The sequence below is a fragment of the Stigmatopora nigra genome, chromosome 2 (genome assembly GCF_051989575.1).
Source record: "Stigmatopora nigra isolate UIUO_SnigA chromosome 2, RoL_Snig_1.1, whole genome shotgun sequence".
Taxonomy (NCBI): Eukaryota; Metazoa; Chordata; class Actinopteri; order Syngnathiformes; family Syngnathidae; genus Stigmatopora; species Stigmatopora nigra.
This window is the reverse complement of record NC_135509.1, coordinates 19,635,074-19,651,948: the sequence shown is the minus strand read 5'-3', so window position 1 is coordinate 19,651,948 and position 16,875 is coordinate 19,635,074. Positions and strand designations below refer to the sequence as shown.

At 40.3% G+C, this 16,875-nt stretch overlaps 1 protein-coding gene across 1 annotated transcript in view; it reads right to left on the bottom strand.

Moving 5' to 3' along the window:
• anpeplb (alanyl (membrane) aminopeptidase-like b) overlaps positions 1-16,388 on the bottom strand; it is a 28,355-nt gene extending 11,967 nt beyond the window's left edge. The window contains exons 1-8 of the mRNA XM_077710863.1: positions 15,285-16,388; positions 9,226-9,368; positions 8,986-9,119; positions 8,296-8,416; positions 5,477-5,631; positions 4,286-4,399; positions 3,934-4,077; positions 3,741-3,806 (exon numbers count right to left, since the gene is read on the bottom strand). Of these exons, the coding sequence (XP_077566989.1) occupies positions 3,741-3,806; positions 3,934-4,077; positions 4,286-4,399; positions 5,477-5,631; positions 8,296-8,416; positions 8,986-9,119; positions 9,226-9,368; positions 15,285-15,886 (1,479 nt within the window). The 5' untranslated portion in view covers positions 15,887-16,388. The remainder of the gene's footprint in view (positions 1-3,740; positions 3,807-3,933; positions 4,078-4,285; positions 4,400-5,476; positions 5,632-8,295; positions 8,417-8,985; positions 9,120-9,225; positions 9,369-15,284) is intronic.
• Between the last annotated feature and the right edge of the window lie 487 nt (positions 16,389-16,875).

Here is a 16,875-nt window from a genome sequence, read left to right as displayed (position 1 = left end):
CGGTTTCCTCCCACATCCCAAAAGCATGCAGAATAGGCTGATTGAAAACTCTAAATTGCCCTTAGGTGTGAGCGTGAATGGTTGTCTATCTCATTGTGCCCTGCGATTGACTGGCCATGGATTAAAGCTGTCCCTCGCCTTGTGACCATAGTTAACTGGGATGGGGTCCAGCAGCCCCCCGGTCCTTGGGAGGATAAGCGGTTCAGAAAAGAGTCCATTCAAATTTTTTTTGCACTACGAATTTGTCTTCTTGCTCTTTGTTCCTTATTTTTAGCATCAGAAACAGTTTTGAAATATTGTTTCTTGGTTGTGTGAAATTGGTTTGACAAGAGGAATTCCAAAATACTCAAAGGTCACTGAGGGAAGAAAAAAATGAAAGGAGAGAGCAAGCAGAAACCCCACCATGGATTGATTTGATTGAAGTATTTTACTTTTTTTTGAACACAGACATTTTTGGCTTACACATTATTTTCATAATAAATATGAAACAGATGTGTTTAATCGTGGGCTTTAGCGTTCCTTTTTGAAGTTTGCATGTTCTCTCTGTGCCTGCATGGGTTTTCTCCTCTTTTTCCTCTCATATCAATGTGAGGTTATCACATTGTGCCTTGTGATTGGCTGGCAACTAGGTGAGGGTGTATCTATCCCCAATAATCTTGATTATGGGCAGCACAGATAATAAAAGTAATTTAATGGTTTAGTTGTGCCTCACTTTTTGAGAGAACTTCATAAATATTTTTCTGCATTGAATTGAAGCAAAAATTTGCTAAATATATTTGAGAAGCACTGCCATAAAGTAACACATGCGCCTGATGACGTGTCGTCATCTTTACCAGTTTTTACAGTGTAAACTTCACACTATAAAGTGTGCTTCAAATCACGGCTACAAATGCATTTGTGCCCAAAGGATATTCTGAATGCCCATATAGTATTTCAAATTTCAAGTTACATGACTTTTGCTTTCTTTCTATTTCCTCTTTAAAAAAATTCTGTCTTCAACTGTCTTCATTGGTTGAGACTTCTATTTAAATTTTTATTTGTGTTTGAAAAAAGGCTCGAACTCGACTCGAAGCACTGAAACAAGACTGAAGTTCATCTTCATAGTCTTCGTCAGGACCTAAGCTATCGTAAAAGATCTCGCATTGATTCTAATCATGTTGATATCCAGAGGAATCATCTTCTCCCGAGAGAGCATTCTCAGTCTTAACAATGATTTTATTCCTCGCGCTTACTGAATGTTTGCTTTTTCCCTCTTGATGTTTGTAACACAAGGTCGATTCATTTATGATGCAGATGATCAAAATACATACAATGTTGGAAGTATTTCTGTGCACGATGTGAAATGTGTGTAATGTAATCCGAGGCACGATTCTGTTTGTATTATAGGCTTGTCATTCTTCTACAGTGAAATTTCAATTTTCCTCTTCTGTGCTAAGTGCCACCCAATACAGAGCAGCCCTGACTTTCCCCAGTTTCAGCCTCTGTCTTCCTTTTGTGAGTTTCTGAGTGGATTTTGACATTTTTATGAACTTTTATAAAAATAATTTTATCCTAAAAAAAACGTCGCAAAGTGGTGAAGAATTACAGTAATTACTAATAACAGCAGATTACAAATAACCTATATACAGGTGAAAAACATTAAAATGATCGTTAAAACAGTTACACAATTTACAGATATTTTCATGTTAGCATTATATTAACAATCGACATGATTACAAGATCAATCTGAAAGTGCAATGAAGTGAATAGGTCCCAGATGGTCTTTTGAATTGTCTAAACCAGGAGTGGCCCGCATCGGTCCTTGAGAGCCTCTATTCCAGGGGTCTCAAACTCGCGTCCCGCGGGGCAAATGCGGCCCGCGGGACGATAATCTGTGGCCCGCGTTTTAGTATGCAAGATTAATGTCCGTGCGGCCCGCAAGATTTATATGAATGACACTGTGTTCTGAGCTGGATGAACCAATCACGGTGAAGTATACGGCTCTGGTGGGTGGGACATTGGCCGGGCTGTCCAGTGCCTCGCTCACTCCGCTCGAATCGGAGAGCTGCCGTAATCCAATTCGATCGGAGAGCGAAAGTGCGCATGCGCCACAGACCCGCGCGACTGAAAGTTAAACGGTCAAATCGAAAGTGCGCATGCGCCACAGAACCGTGCAACTGAAAGTTAAAAATTCAATCTGTGACTCATTCCTAGTGTAAACACATATTACAGCCCCAGAGATGTCTGTTTCAAAGCCTGCCGTGAAGAGAAAGGTCAGTGATGAGCACAGACAGTTTCAAGAAAAGTGGGGAGTGCAATATTTCTTTGTTGAATATGGGGATGTGCTCTACTTTACTGAGGTACGTTGGCTCAGCAGGGGGAATGTGTTGAAGAGATTTTTTGAGTTGAGAGCAGAAGTAAAAGGCTTCATGGAGATAGACGGGGTTCCTGTTCCTGTGCTAAGGGATCCCAAATGGCTCATGGACTTAGCTTTTCTTGTTGATATCGCACGAGCTTAATGTACTGAACAAGAAGCTACAAGGCCAGGGGAAACTTGTCAATGCTGCCTATGACAACGTGAGAGCATCTGCACTAAACTTTTGTTATGGAAAGCCCAGCTCTCTCAGCCAAACCTTTTCCATTTCCCAGCATGAAAGGCTCTTGTGGATGCAAGCACACCATTCAGTGGTGAGAAACATGTGGAGGCCATTTCAAAGCTGCAGGAGGAATTTGATCACAGATTTGCAGACTTCAAGACACACAAAGCCACATTTGAAATTTTTGCGGACCCCTTCTCCTTTGATGTGCAAGATGCCCCTCCTGAGCTTCAAATGGAGCTCATTGACCTGCAGTGCAACTCTGCACTCAAAGCCAAGTTCAGGGAGGTGAGTGGAGAAGCAGACAAGCTTGGGCAATTTTTGAGAGAGTTGACGCCCAGTTTCCCTGAACTTTCCCAAATGTTCAAGCGGACCATGTGCCTTTTTGGCAGCACATACTTGTGTGAGAAACTCTTCTCCACCTTGAACTTCAATAAGTCCAAGTATAGGTCCAGACTTACTGATGAGCATCTTTAAGCTCTATTGAGGGTCTCCACTGCTTCCTCCCTCAAGCCAAATGTGACTCAGCTATGTGAGAAGAAGCGCTGCCAGGTCTCTAGCAACAAGAAGTAGACAAGAGAAGCTGTGTCCAGAATATTTCATGTTCAATGTTCCATTCAAGTTCAGAAAGTTAAAATTTAAAGAGCTGTTAATACAGACATTTTAAACGGAATAAAAATAATTAGTTTTCTCTACTTAGCCAGCCACTGTATATCTACTGTATTCTCATTTTTTAAAAATTTTATTTTTACTTATTCATTTATTTTTCATTAATCTTAAAGTTAATTTATTTAATCCATTATTTTTTGTTTAAAAAAAAAGATGTTTGATAACGTTGGAATGTTTTATCAGCGCTTTTCTTGTGGAAATCCTGATGCGGCCCAGTCTCACCCAGACAGGTAAATTGAGTTTGAGACCCCTGCTCTATTCGAAGCTTTATACTGATACCAATTATTTGATTCAGGTGTGATGTTGGAGAGAGATATGGAAAACAAACCTAATAGGGTCTCTTGAGGACTAGAGTTGGCCACCCCTGGTATAAACTGTGAGTGGGACTGATCATTTCTCACTACTAAGGGTGCCATTCCAAAGACATACAAAAAATAGGAAACTACAAGGATACGTGTTTAAAATAGGGAATATGTCCTATTTTCTACCACTTACTTTAATCCCTTTGTCAAAATCACTTTGCCCCACAACGTCTGCCAGCATTCTCAACACAATGGCTCCCTTTTGGGAAAACACAAAATTTACAAAGTTTATTTACAGTGTCATTATTATAAAGCAAAGAAAATACATGACAATTAATGTACATTCAACAGTATGTAAGTTATCCTTGTTTTGCTTTCATACATACCTTGAAGTAGGATATAGGGTCAAACATCCCAATGATCTGTGAAGCGGACTGGACATACATTTCTGGAACACTAAGAGGATGTGAAGAGGTCAATGCATCCTGCTCAAGTGCCGTATGGAGTTCATTCATGATGTATATTTCTTTCTGTGGAAGGCGTATGTTCCATAAATTGCTTACAAGATAAATAGCTTACAAGATAATTTGCTTACAAGATAAATTGCTTACTCATCTTTTTTCTTTCACCGACAGATTTTCAAATTACTCTTTCAGCACACACCCAATCAGTCTGATCATTCAAATATTTGGAGAACTATATACAATCCAGACACTAGACGTATAAATCTGAACTTACAACGCTAAACGTAGGTTCCACGTTATCCAGTGCCAAGGTTGACATGTATGTGGCAAAGCCTTCATTTAACCAAAGTTCACTCCACCATTTCATCGTCACGAGATTTCCAAACCACTGCAAGAAAAAGGTTATTAGGAGTTATTACGAGCACATTTTGGCTTGGGAGAGATGAGGAAACTCAAGAATTAATTAGTGTATCGAAAGATTTCAACATTACATTGTCATTACGATCGGTTGTTTGGCGGTAGAAAGTACCTGGATTAAAAAGGTTTGTAAGAAGGCCAGAGAAATGTGATGAGTTTATGGCAGGTGTGTCCAAACAATTCTACAAAGGGCCAGAAAGGGTGCACATTTTTCTTCCAACTAATCCGGCACAGACCGAATAACCCACAAATGCCCAACTCTGGTTACCAAGGGCCCCTCACCAGTCTGTTTTACATGTCTCCCTCCACTAACACACCTATATCAAAGGATTGTTATTAAGATTCTGGACATCTTACTGGTAAGTTGATCATTTGATACAGGAGTTCCTCGAGTTAGTCACCCCTGGTTTAACCAATGAGTTTTCAAATGAAAGGAGCAGCACCTGGCGGCAAATAACTGATTAAAACAGATTTGGTTGGAATGAGCGGCTTGCGGTACTCGGACGATTCGCCGAAAGACGTTTGGCCGACGGACAGTTCGTCGAAGGGCCGTTTGGCCAAACGGACATTTCGCTGAATGGACTTTTTGCTGAACGGACGTTTCCCCGAAACGGTATAGTGCGCAAATCCCATTTTGGCGAGACGTCCGTTCGGCGAATCGTCTGGTCATGGCGGCCGATAGGCGTGAGTGGTTTAGCGTGTCGGCCTCACAGCTCTGAGGTCCAAGGGTTCAAGTACAGGTCGGTCCACCCTTGTGGAGTTTGCATGTTCGCCCCGGGCCTGCGTTGGTTTCCCTTGGGTACTCCAGTTTCCTCGCACATTCCCCCAAAAAATGTATGGTAGGCTGATTGGACTCTCTAAATTGCCCCAAGGTATGGGTGTGAGTGTGCATGGTTGTCTGTCTCCTTGTGCCCTGCGATCGGCTGGCCACCGGTTCAGGGTGTTCCCCACCTCTGCCCCGGAGTCAGCCGGGATAGGCTCCAGCAACCCCGGCAACCCTAATGAGGATGGAGTGGTTCAGAAAATTAGATGAGAGATTTTTACTAACCTGGTGTCCCAGCTCGTGTGCAATGAGAAAAGAGATTGTTTCCTTGTGCAACAGCGATGACACTCCCTCTTCATACAGTAAAACTCCCTCCTCATATGAGATCAGTCCCCAATTTTCCATTGCTGTAGTAGGTAAATCTGGCAGTGCGATTTGATCTGTCGTAATAATTAAGCACAATGAATACTCATTAAGTAATCAGCAAGATATATACATACGGTACTCGGACGTTTGGTCGCCGGAAGTTTGGTCGCCGGACGTTTGGTCGCCGGACGTTTGGTCGCCGGACGTTTGGTCGCCGGACGTTTTGTCGCCGGAAGTTTGGTCGCCGGACGTTAGGTCGCTGGACGTTTGATCGCCCGGATGTTTGGTCGCCGGACTTTTGGTCCCTGTTGGTCCCCGGTCTTTTGTTCGCCAATCAAATGGTGACAGAGAGTAAATACTGTTGAAAACAGCTCTCAACAAGAGTTTAATATCTAAATATCTACTGTTGATTTATGAGAGAGATAGAGGTTAATATCTAAGTATTGTTTAATATTTAAGTACTGTTGAAACCACCTCTCAAAATTATATTCACAAGGGTTTAATATCGAAATATCTGCTGTTGATTCATGAGAGAGAGTTCAATATCTAAATATCTACTGTTGATTCATGAGAGAGAGTTCAATATCTAAATATCTACTGTTGATTCATGAGAGAGAGAGTTTAATATCTAAATATCTACTGTTGATTCATGAGAGAGAGAGTTTAATATCTAAATATCTACTGTTGATTCATGAGAGAGAGAGTTTAATATCTAAAGAACTACTGTTGATTCATGAGAGAGTATAATATCTAAATATCTGCTGTTGAATCATGACAGAGTTTAATATATAAATATCTACTGTTGATTCCTGAGATAGAGAGTTTAATATTTTACTGCTTCAATAATAACACCATCTGTAAATTTGCTTTGTCTTCTTTGACAACAGTAGATATTTAGATATTAAACATCCGGGCGACCAAACGTCCGGGCGACCAAACGTCCAGGCGACCAAACGTCCGGGCGACCAAACGTCCGGGCGACCAAACGTCCGGGCGACCAAACGTCCGGGCGACCAAACGTCCGGCCGACCAGACCTCCGGCGACCAAACGTCCGGCAACCAAACGTCCGAGCGACCAAACGTCTGGCTACCAAACGTCCAGGCGACCAAACGTCCGGTGACCAAACGTTCGGCCAGATATACATACACAGTCATACCTATAATTACAAATGCCGCTAGGTAAGACATTTTCAGGTTAGGAAAGCTTTTTATATGCAAGTGAGTGCCTCCAGATACAAAAAATATCAGTTACAAAATCCCCTCAAAAAGTAAATGCATTTTGTTATCCAGGTTTATATTTATGTTGAAAATATTGTTGCGGATGCATTGATTCTATTTATAGAACCTTGCCACACTAACACGCTACGGCTCTCATTGGCGGTCTCACATCAACCACCATCCATGTTTCAAGCTTCTCTTATGTACTTTTGACTGCCGTTCGTTGTCACGGAGTTCTGATGGTGTTTTAGTTTTGTCAGTTGTTGATCTTATCCTCTTCATTTGAGCCTAACGGGAGTGCTACCCAAGTTTTTCCAAGTGTAGATAAAGCAGCTGCTTCTGTTTTTATCATCATGCCACCCAAAAAAAATTACCAGTACGAATTTTGGGGAGCAATGGCAGTTCACCCAGTCTACATGTGCTGACTCCGGTAGCTAATTCAGAATACAAGCACAGGGCTAGGTTCTTAGTTATAGTACCGTATTTTCTCGCATACACGTCATATTTGTAACTTAAAAAATGACGACTGAATCAGGGGTACAACTTATATACATACAAATTAGACTTGACATCCACGAATCTGTAAGGTTACAAATACAAAACGCAATAATGCAAGACAATTACGTTAAAGTTTTTTGTCTTCTCGCGGCCATGTCTGGTCGACATTATCCGCGATATTTGAGTGATTACTGTCTTTGCCTGACTAAACGTGGGATCGGAACAGGTGAGGTTCCAAAACCACCTAAACACCATTGTCTGTTATAAACAAACCAGTCAAAACAGGCTTTGTTCTTGTTTTTTTTTTTTAAGCATGAGGCCCATCGAACTTGTTCAATCAGGATGGCATAACTATGAAGTCAGCCACCAGCATCCCCACACATGAATATCCTCTGACCAGTGTGAACCCAAGCAAAGTCAGTTCATTTTTTAAATTAAGGATGGAATCCTATTCCAAAAAACTTGTCACTACATTTTCCGACCGAGACCGGGTCGCAGGACAGACCTCATTCGCCACCGGCATTCGCCACCGGCATTCGCCACCGGCATTCGCCACCGGCATTCACCGCCGGCATTCACCGCCGGCATTCACCGCCGGCCGATGTCGCCGGCATTCACTGATAGGCCGACGGGGCCGGGAAATTGGACTTCCACTTTGCTCCTCCATGCCGTCCAATTCTCAATTAGCCATACAGAGAGCTTTATTTTCTGATGTTTTTTTTTTTCAGAAAAAAATCGTCCATGTAGTGAAGCTACGAAAGTTGATGACGCGAAGTGAAGATGGATCACAGTATTTCGTCAAATAGTAAAATTAACTAGTTTTGTCAACAACACTTGCAAGTTGTTGGTTTGGTCACGTAACTGAAGGATTTTATGACATTAATTTTGATTGGCAACATAGGGCGTAATTGGACTAATTTGTCCCCACCTGATCTGGATGAAAAGTCGATTCATTATTGTTAACATTCGAACATTAAGCACACAATGAATTCCATCGATCAATATTTCTCATGAATTCTAACCAAGCTTCCTCAGTGGGTAGCCGATTCCAAAGTAGTCTTCGTAGAATTTAAGAATCTTTCCAGTAACATCTGCTGCATATTGAGTGTGTCCAGCATCAGTTGCATCAGGCCGAGCGAATATCTGTATGAGAAAATCAGAAAGGGCAACACACTCAAGGTCCTGTTTTGTTTTTACTCGCCACTGAAACTTTCATACATGAACACATTTATGGTTAATCTTTCATTTAGGAGAGAAAAGCCAATTATTAAAGTTTAACCTAAGACAAAAAGGCAAGCAAATAGTTACTTTATTTTGCCTTTGTTGAGAGAAAACGTGGGTCGTTATGGGTAGCAATGCGTACAGGTCATTCAAACGGTGGTTCCAAACATGATAAGTGTCAAAGTGTGACTTTTACAGAGTAAAAAAATCATCACGGCACAAGGTTGTGGTGAAAATAATAATGAAGTAAAGCTGTCATTTTAATTTAGTTTATGTCAAGTTTTTGTTAACTTTTTCTTTTGTATAATCATTGATTTAAAACTATTGTATTGCCTTCTTATTGATTTTGAGTTATTTCTGCCACTGGTGTGGGTTTTTGTCTTTTGGAAAGGTGCCAAAGACTGCAGTTGCACATTCCGTAACAAATGTGAGCCTAAAGGAAGGCAACAGATACTGCTACCAAACAACAACAAAAGTTTAAGTAAACTCACTTTGATTTTCAAACCGTCCTGGATAACCTGGATGGGTTTGAGATCTGAAACTGTGAACGCAAACAAGTACGTGGACATTTGTGGTGTCTGGTAAAAGCGAGTGACTTGCCAGTCAGGATCTAATTCATAATTATCTGAAAGAAAAGGGGCAGACTGTATGAAAGTGTACATTTTCTCTTGTATGTTAAACATTTTTATCACATTGACACCATAACATTCTCTAACAATGCCATCATTTACCTGCCTGATATTCATTTCCAAGTGCGCTCGTTCCTTTTCTATGAATAAGAGTCACATCAAAGACTGCTTTCATTTCCGGCTCATCGAAACAAGGAAACACTCTTCTGGCGTCTGTTGGTTGCAAATGTGTACTGGCAAGAAATCTATGAAAAAAAAGTTTTTAAATTTCACTTAGTACCTTAGGGATATTTAAACTTTCCCATCCCATTGTTGGCCAGAAAAAAGATAAATAACAGGAGTTTAAGACAAGTGAAATGCAACTGTTCACCACAGGATTTAACCAAGCATTTGATCTTGCTTGGGAAGGCAATGTCGTTCCAAGAAAGAATATGACACAAGAAAACAAATGTGAATGAGTGCGGGAAATTAAATTAGATTGCAGCTAACTAATCTTGATAATTAAAAATTGATAAATAAATAATATTTTTTTCAAGATGGCGGTGCCTACGCAAGCAGCTGTCAGAGGCTCTTTCGACTTGTGCACTTTTCATGTGTTTTGTGTTTCTTGTCGCAAGTTGTTTGTCAAAACCAAGCTTCATATTCAGCTATAAGCTCATCTTCGACAATCCGCATTCCCGATCATTGGATTGGATTGGATAACTTTATTCGTCCCGTATTCGGGAAATTACATTGTGGCAGTAGCAAGAGGGTGATTAGACAGAACTGCAAAGCAAAAGCACAAAGTACAAAGCAAATCAAAGTAAATGGAATCATCTAATCATTAAAACATAAAAGCAGCAAAAACACAAAACGAACAAGAGTGGACAGAGTTACCATGGCCGCAGGCTGCCGCTTAACAGCGCCATTTTGGTTGCGGTAACTGAATCGGACTCAAAAAGACCTTGTAAAGACAAAAACTGGAACCCCACAGAACAGCAAAGCAAAAACACAAAGTACAAAGCAAATCAAAGTAAATGGAATGAATCAAATCATTAAAACATAAAAGCAGCAAAAACACAAAACCAACAAGAGTGGACAGAGCTACCGTGGCCGCCGGCGCCGCTTAAACAGCGCCATTTTGGTTGCGGTAACTGAATCGGACTCAAAAAGACCTTGTAAAGACAAAAACTGGAACCACACACAGGAAGTCTTCCACGAGATGGGGGAACTTCAGCAGACTGTGACCGAGGTGGAGAATGTGCAGAGTCGCTCTTGCAAGCTTATCCGCACAGTTACTCAGTAGTCTGAAGCTGAAAAAAAACGCAGCAGGGCAGAACACCTCAACTCCATTGCTGGTAGGGGCCGACAGCTCTCCCATCCCATCCCATGATGGAATGGTTGGTCAGAAGCGTTGCCTCTTCTCCCAGCACTTTTGTCCAGCTCCAGACCTCCGGCGGTACCGAGGTGTTGCTCCTTCTGCTGCGTATTGTGACAGATAGTTCCATGTGTGTGACAGCGTAGGCATGGCTGGCTGGTCCAAACAAAAAAGAAGTGGCCGAAAAATGCCAGGCTAACAGAACAAGGAAAGTTGTAAAAACATTAAAGTAAAAAGTATAAAGTACAAAGTAAAGTACACACAGGCTCCCGCTTGAACGGCGCCATCTTGGAAAAGTCATACCGCCACCAGCGGGAATTGAGCCCATCCCTGCCCGCACTGCAGTCAGGTGAGTGAACATCTACACCACAAGGCGGCTCAGTTACAATAGTTAAGACCTATTAAAGGGAATTAACGTTTCTATATACTTTCACCGGGAACATCTCATACCGGAGGTGGACCCTTGGTTTGCTATCAGGTCTGGTCGGCGAAAGAGAAGGCGTCGGGAAAGCCTGTTTTGTAAGCTCAGGAAACGACCACTCAAAAGCCCCACTGCTGAACACAATGGACAACTTGGAATTAGAGTTCGCTGCTAACTAGCAGGCCGCACGCTACTTAGATCAGACAGAATGTTCGAGGTGGTGGGGTTTGTATTTATGTGAATGTGGTATGATGTAACGATAGCACTGTTCTGGTTGGACACTGTTCTCCAGACACAGAATTCATGTCGGTGAGATGCAGACCCTTGTTTCTGCCCAGAGAGAGAGAGAGCCGTTGTTATCATTACTGCTGTTGACATCCCACCGGATGTCAAGTACCGCTCTTTCCCTACTAATGGACACAATAAACAATCACCACTACGCTTACTAGCACCTGTCTTCACAAGCATTTTCAAATTTCCACTAGAACAAACCTCCATCCCAGCCTGTCTGAAATTGGCCACCATCATCCCAGTACCCATGAAGTCACCCTCTGGGCGACTACCACCCAGTATCTCTCACACCAACCAACATTAAGTGCTTTGAAAATTTGGTACTTAAACGCATCAAAGCCTGTCTTCCCCTCATCCACGACCCGCATCAGTTTGCATATCGGCCGAATAGACCCACCAAAGATGCAATAACCACCGTCCTCCATGCTGCACTGAGCCACCTTGAGAAAAGGGAGCTATGTCAGAATACTTTTCATCGACTACAGCTCAGCCTTTAACACCATAAGACCAGACATTCTCATCCCCAAGCTGGCCAACCTGGGGCACCCACTTTCCACATGTTCCTGGATTAAGGTCTTGATGGTCAACCGACCCTAGCACGTGAAGCTAGGTCGCCACCTCTCATCTGCCCAAACGCTCAGCACCGGCTCTACCCAAGGCTGCCTCCTGAGTCCATTACTCTGTTCACTCTACACCAAGGGTGTCAGACTCGGGTTGATCCGCAGGCCGCTTTAACGTCAACTTGATTTCACGTGGGCTGGACCATTTTCGATATAAAATTTAGATTTTTTTTTAATAAATGGAATAAAATAAATGTCTTATAATCCCTGAATATTCAGTTTTTTATAGATGTAAAACAATGTTTATTTTAGCTTTTTTATCTATATTTTTTTATTTTACAAAATGATTTTTGAACTAAAAACACAAAAAAATTAAAAAAATACAGTTATTGATTCAAAAGGGGGAAAATCAGGAAATTTAATATACAGACGCTCCCCTACTTACAAACATTCAAGTTACGAACAATGGTACACTAGAACATGTCTGCAAATTGCGTTTATGTCAAAATATGTTTGTAAGTTCGATTTTGTATTGCGCGCCTTTTTACTCTGGCGCCGGGAGAGCTCAGCTCACCCAGCATCCACCTTCCTATGCCCAATTCGTTGCAGTGCGGAAGTTGCGGAAATGTGTGACGTATCTCCAGTGCAAAAATAACCTTTTTCATTTTTATCATTAAATATCTCGTGCAACCATTATTCAATATGGTTGGTGAAAAGCAAAAGGCTTCTAGTGAGGGAGGTGCAAGGAAGAGGCAAGCCATTTCATTTGAAATGAAAGTGGCAATAATAAAGAAGCTTGATGCACGAAGGTCAGTACCATTTATAAACAGAAAGATCAAGCAGCAGGACCCAAATATTGAATGTTGCAAATCAATTGAATGATGCCATATTTCTGATGAAAAAAGAAAACTGCAATCGTCATTAGCTTCTTTTGGCCAGTTTCTAATAAATCTCTCTCTCTCCATCTCTCTAATGTATGTATACAGTATTGTATGTATTCTCTCCATTATATTAAATGTTTTTCAGTACAAACCAATGCTGGTTACTTATACAAGCCTTAAACATACAAATACACTTATATAAACCTTCAATATACATATACAGGCCTTAAACATAAATTATAATTAAAAATATATCATTGAATCAACTTCAATTTGAACAATTTCAACTTATGAACAATTTCAACTCATGAACAATTTCAATTTAAGAACAATTTCAAATTATGAACAATTTCAACTTATGAACAATTTCAACGAATGAACAATTTCAACTTATGAACAATTTCAACTTATGAACAATTTCAACTCATGAACAATTTCAACTCATGAACAATTTCAACTTATGAACAATTTCAACTTATGAACAATTTCAACTTATGAACAAGTGCTCGGAACGTAACTCGTTCGTAAGTAGGGAAGCGTCTGTACATCTATACTCTTCATTTTAATTTGATCCTAAAACAGAAAGTCAGCACTCATGATTTACTTTGCCGGGCCACACAAAATGATGCGGCGGGCCAGATTTGGCCCCCGGGCCACCACTTTGACACATGTGCTCTACACACACGACCGCAGTGGTGGGGATGATCCCAGGGGAGAATAAGACGGCCATAGAGGTCCTTAGACTCAGCGGGTGGTGCGATCGCAACAACGTGGCGCTGAACGCCTCCAAAACCAGAGAACTCCTTCTGGATTTCCGACGGAACATGGCTGCTCCAATTTGCTGACTGATAGGTTCACCAATAAGTATTCCCAAGTTCAACTTTCAAATTTACCGTTCTCTTGCTGTGAACCATATTTGCAAGAAGTCCAGCTGTGAAGGAGAAGTGACCTCCAAAGGTGTTTTGGTTAACTTTGGAGTGAGCATTTCATTTACAAGAGATGTATTAAATGCTTGTATTAATGTCACATTTATAATAATTATGAACCTAAAATTTCTAATAAGCAAACCCTTCATATATGTAATGTTTGATATCCAAAAAAAGGAAAACCGTTCTTCATTGCAAGCACATATATAATGATTATATTTCAAGCAAATTTATAATAATGATAAACCTAACACTGACCTCACTTGGACTACTTATTTATTTTTTATTGATTGATTATTTATTTGTCTGTTTGTTGTTTGTGCACCAAGTGGCAAAAGCTTTGAATCATAGTATATGTGTATAATGACAATAAAAGCATTCAATTCCATTCAATTCAATTTCTTTACACATTTTCTGTACCCCAAGGTACTAAAGGCTGGCTTTTCAAATCATTCATTGTCTTTTATTCATTTCCACCCTCTTGGACTAGGAGGGTTGGCTATGATCACTAATTTAAATCCACAGCAGAAAGGATGAAATGAACCACGAGAATTTGATTGGATGAATAAAGGAATTGAATAGTTTTAAATGACAATAAAAGGGATAAAAAAAAACAATCACCTCAAACGGATGTTATTTGAAATTTCATTCATATTTTAATTAAGGTTAACTATGTGATATTCAGTGTTTAACTAGAACAGCAGGTTGTTTTCATCTTCAAACGGTTAACATTATATGCAAGAGAAGGGAAAACATGTACAATTGGTGCTACTTTTTAAATAAATAGTAATTCTAGGTTTTACTCCAAACTTGTTCCAAGTTTTAATTTAGTTCTACAAACGGCAGATCAGTCTCAGATGGGAAAAAGAGGAGTGAGAGTGACGGATTGAAAAGGAGCACAGAAACTACAGATTGCTTGCCTATTTTTTTCATGTTATTGATACCAGTGTTGGAGTTTGTGTCGCTGTCTGAGTGTGCCTATATCTAATGTCCAATCATTAAATTGGTTTATGCTTGACATAAACATTTCCCACAGAAATTAGACCTACGGCCATGAGCCGGCATGTGCTTTGCAGCATTTATATTTGTGTAGCTTGCCCCCGGAGAATCTGACATTTTTTCAGGCTATACTGTAGATAGACTGTGTGGTTATCTGGCCCACACAGGCACCGTATGGGCAGGCATAGATGTTGAAATGACATAATTTATCCACCTCAGCTTTGTTTATTATTCTTCCTGCATTCAAAGAAGCCTGCCCTTTTTCCTGTAGCATTGAACCTTTATTGTGAATTTTATTGTTTTAATCCTGTGTAGTATTTGTGTCGTTTAGTTTACAAAATTGTGCGATCTTTTCTTATTTTGCTATCAATTTTATCTGAGTCAGATTGTAATTTTTAAATTCATCTGTGCAACACTATGATTGAAATGTATTCATTACATTTCAATACTATTGTTGTTAACTGACTTTTTCATAAGTTAAAACAACTTAGTTTGTTGTTGGTTTAATAGCCGACAGAACATGAAAATAGCTAAAGCACAAGCATTAATTGTTTTTGATTTCCTAAAATTGATTATTTAAATAAAATATAATAGAAAACATAATATAATAGAAATATAATAAGCTTTAAAGATTATTCATCTACAACCACTATTTTAAAATAATGAATCAAGTTATATCGAAACATATAAATACATTGAAACATTTAAATGTTATTTTACACCTACCGCTCAGTATTTTCAGAATGAGTCATCCCTTCATGGTATGTGCTTACATACAAGGCTTGAAGATTTTGTGATATCTCCCCCTCAAATGCCAGAAACAGACTGTAGTTCATTCCTTTCTTCAGTGTATCTTTCAACTGGATCTCCAAGAAATTACTTTCATCTTCATGATACTTGATATCAGTAATCTCAATGTCCTTTTGTGTGGTTTCATTTTTCAAAAATTGGTCAAAAACCCTCAGGTCTTGGCTATGGAGGTAAATGATCTTTGTTGGCTCAACACAATAAAAATACACTGTAGAGTTACCAATGAAAAGCATAGTCTGGTTGGGAGAAGTTACATTAATTTCCTTGATGATTTGGGAGTAGAAGTAAAGCCTAAGATTTATTTTGTATTTCTCCGGCACAAGATTTCTTGGCAACCGCATGACAGGTGGTGGTCCAACAGTAGTGTTTGGAGGGGTAGTAGTAGTAGTAGTCGTCCTATTAATTTGAGAAATCTCAATGTTGTAAAAAATCACCATAGTGACAATGCTACCAAGTACAGACACAGTCAGGATGCCAAAAGCGACGGCGATGGCCTTGGACGTCAAATTCTTCAGCATGGTGTCCACTCTCCCCAAGGATCTATTTCTGTTTTGTTAGCCTGGCTGAGCTTAGTCTGATGGGTCTCTGTTCTTGTATTCCTCTGGTCTGCAAAAACTTATCTGCATTAAAGTTACCACCCACTCATAAATTGGGTTTGGCCCTTCTATCCCTAGACTGTGTTTGGATTAAGCATTAACTTGAACATTGCAAAGGGAGCAAAGAGTAATTGAATCAAGGTGGAGGGTTATAAAATATCCGTCATAGATAGATAGTGCCAAACATCGGGAGGTAGTTACTGTACTCCAGCCACTGATTCAAAGGTAATTCTCATGGAGCACAAAACAGCCCATTGCTCGCCTCACATCATAACATTATATTTCAACAGAGAGATTTTGGATCCAAATGAAACCCTGAAATGGGAGAATGTCCTTCATGTTTACCATCAACATGTGACTTGACAAATGTAGTTCTGGTAGAATATTCATTCATTCATCTTCTGAACCACGTATCCTCACAAGAGTCGCGGGCAGTGCTGGAGCCTATCACAGCTGATTTTCTGGCACCACTATGAATTGGTGGCCAACCAATTGCAGGACATGGCGACAAACAACCATTCACATTCACACTAATACTTAGGGGTAATTTAGATTATTCAATGAGCCTACCATGCATGTTTTTAGAATGTGGGAGGAATCCGGAGTACACGTAGAAAAATCACTCTAGCCCGGGGAGAACATGCAAACTCCCCACAGCAGGACTGACCTGGGATCGAACCCAAGAACTGTGAGGCCAACGCGCTTACCACTCATCCGCCGGCCTGCCCGCACTCTGGTAGAATCATAAAAAGAGAAATTGTCAATTCTTTGGGAAACTTTCATACACATATTAAAGCTGTTATAGCTGTATATGGTGAACTCACATCATATTGAAACCAGTGAAGTGATATTACTCACTCTAGGTTTATATGCATGTCTATGATTAAGTGTAGTGAACACTTTTGCCAAAA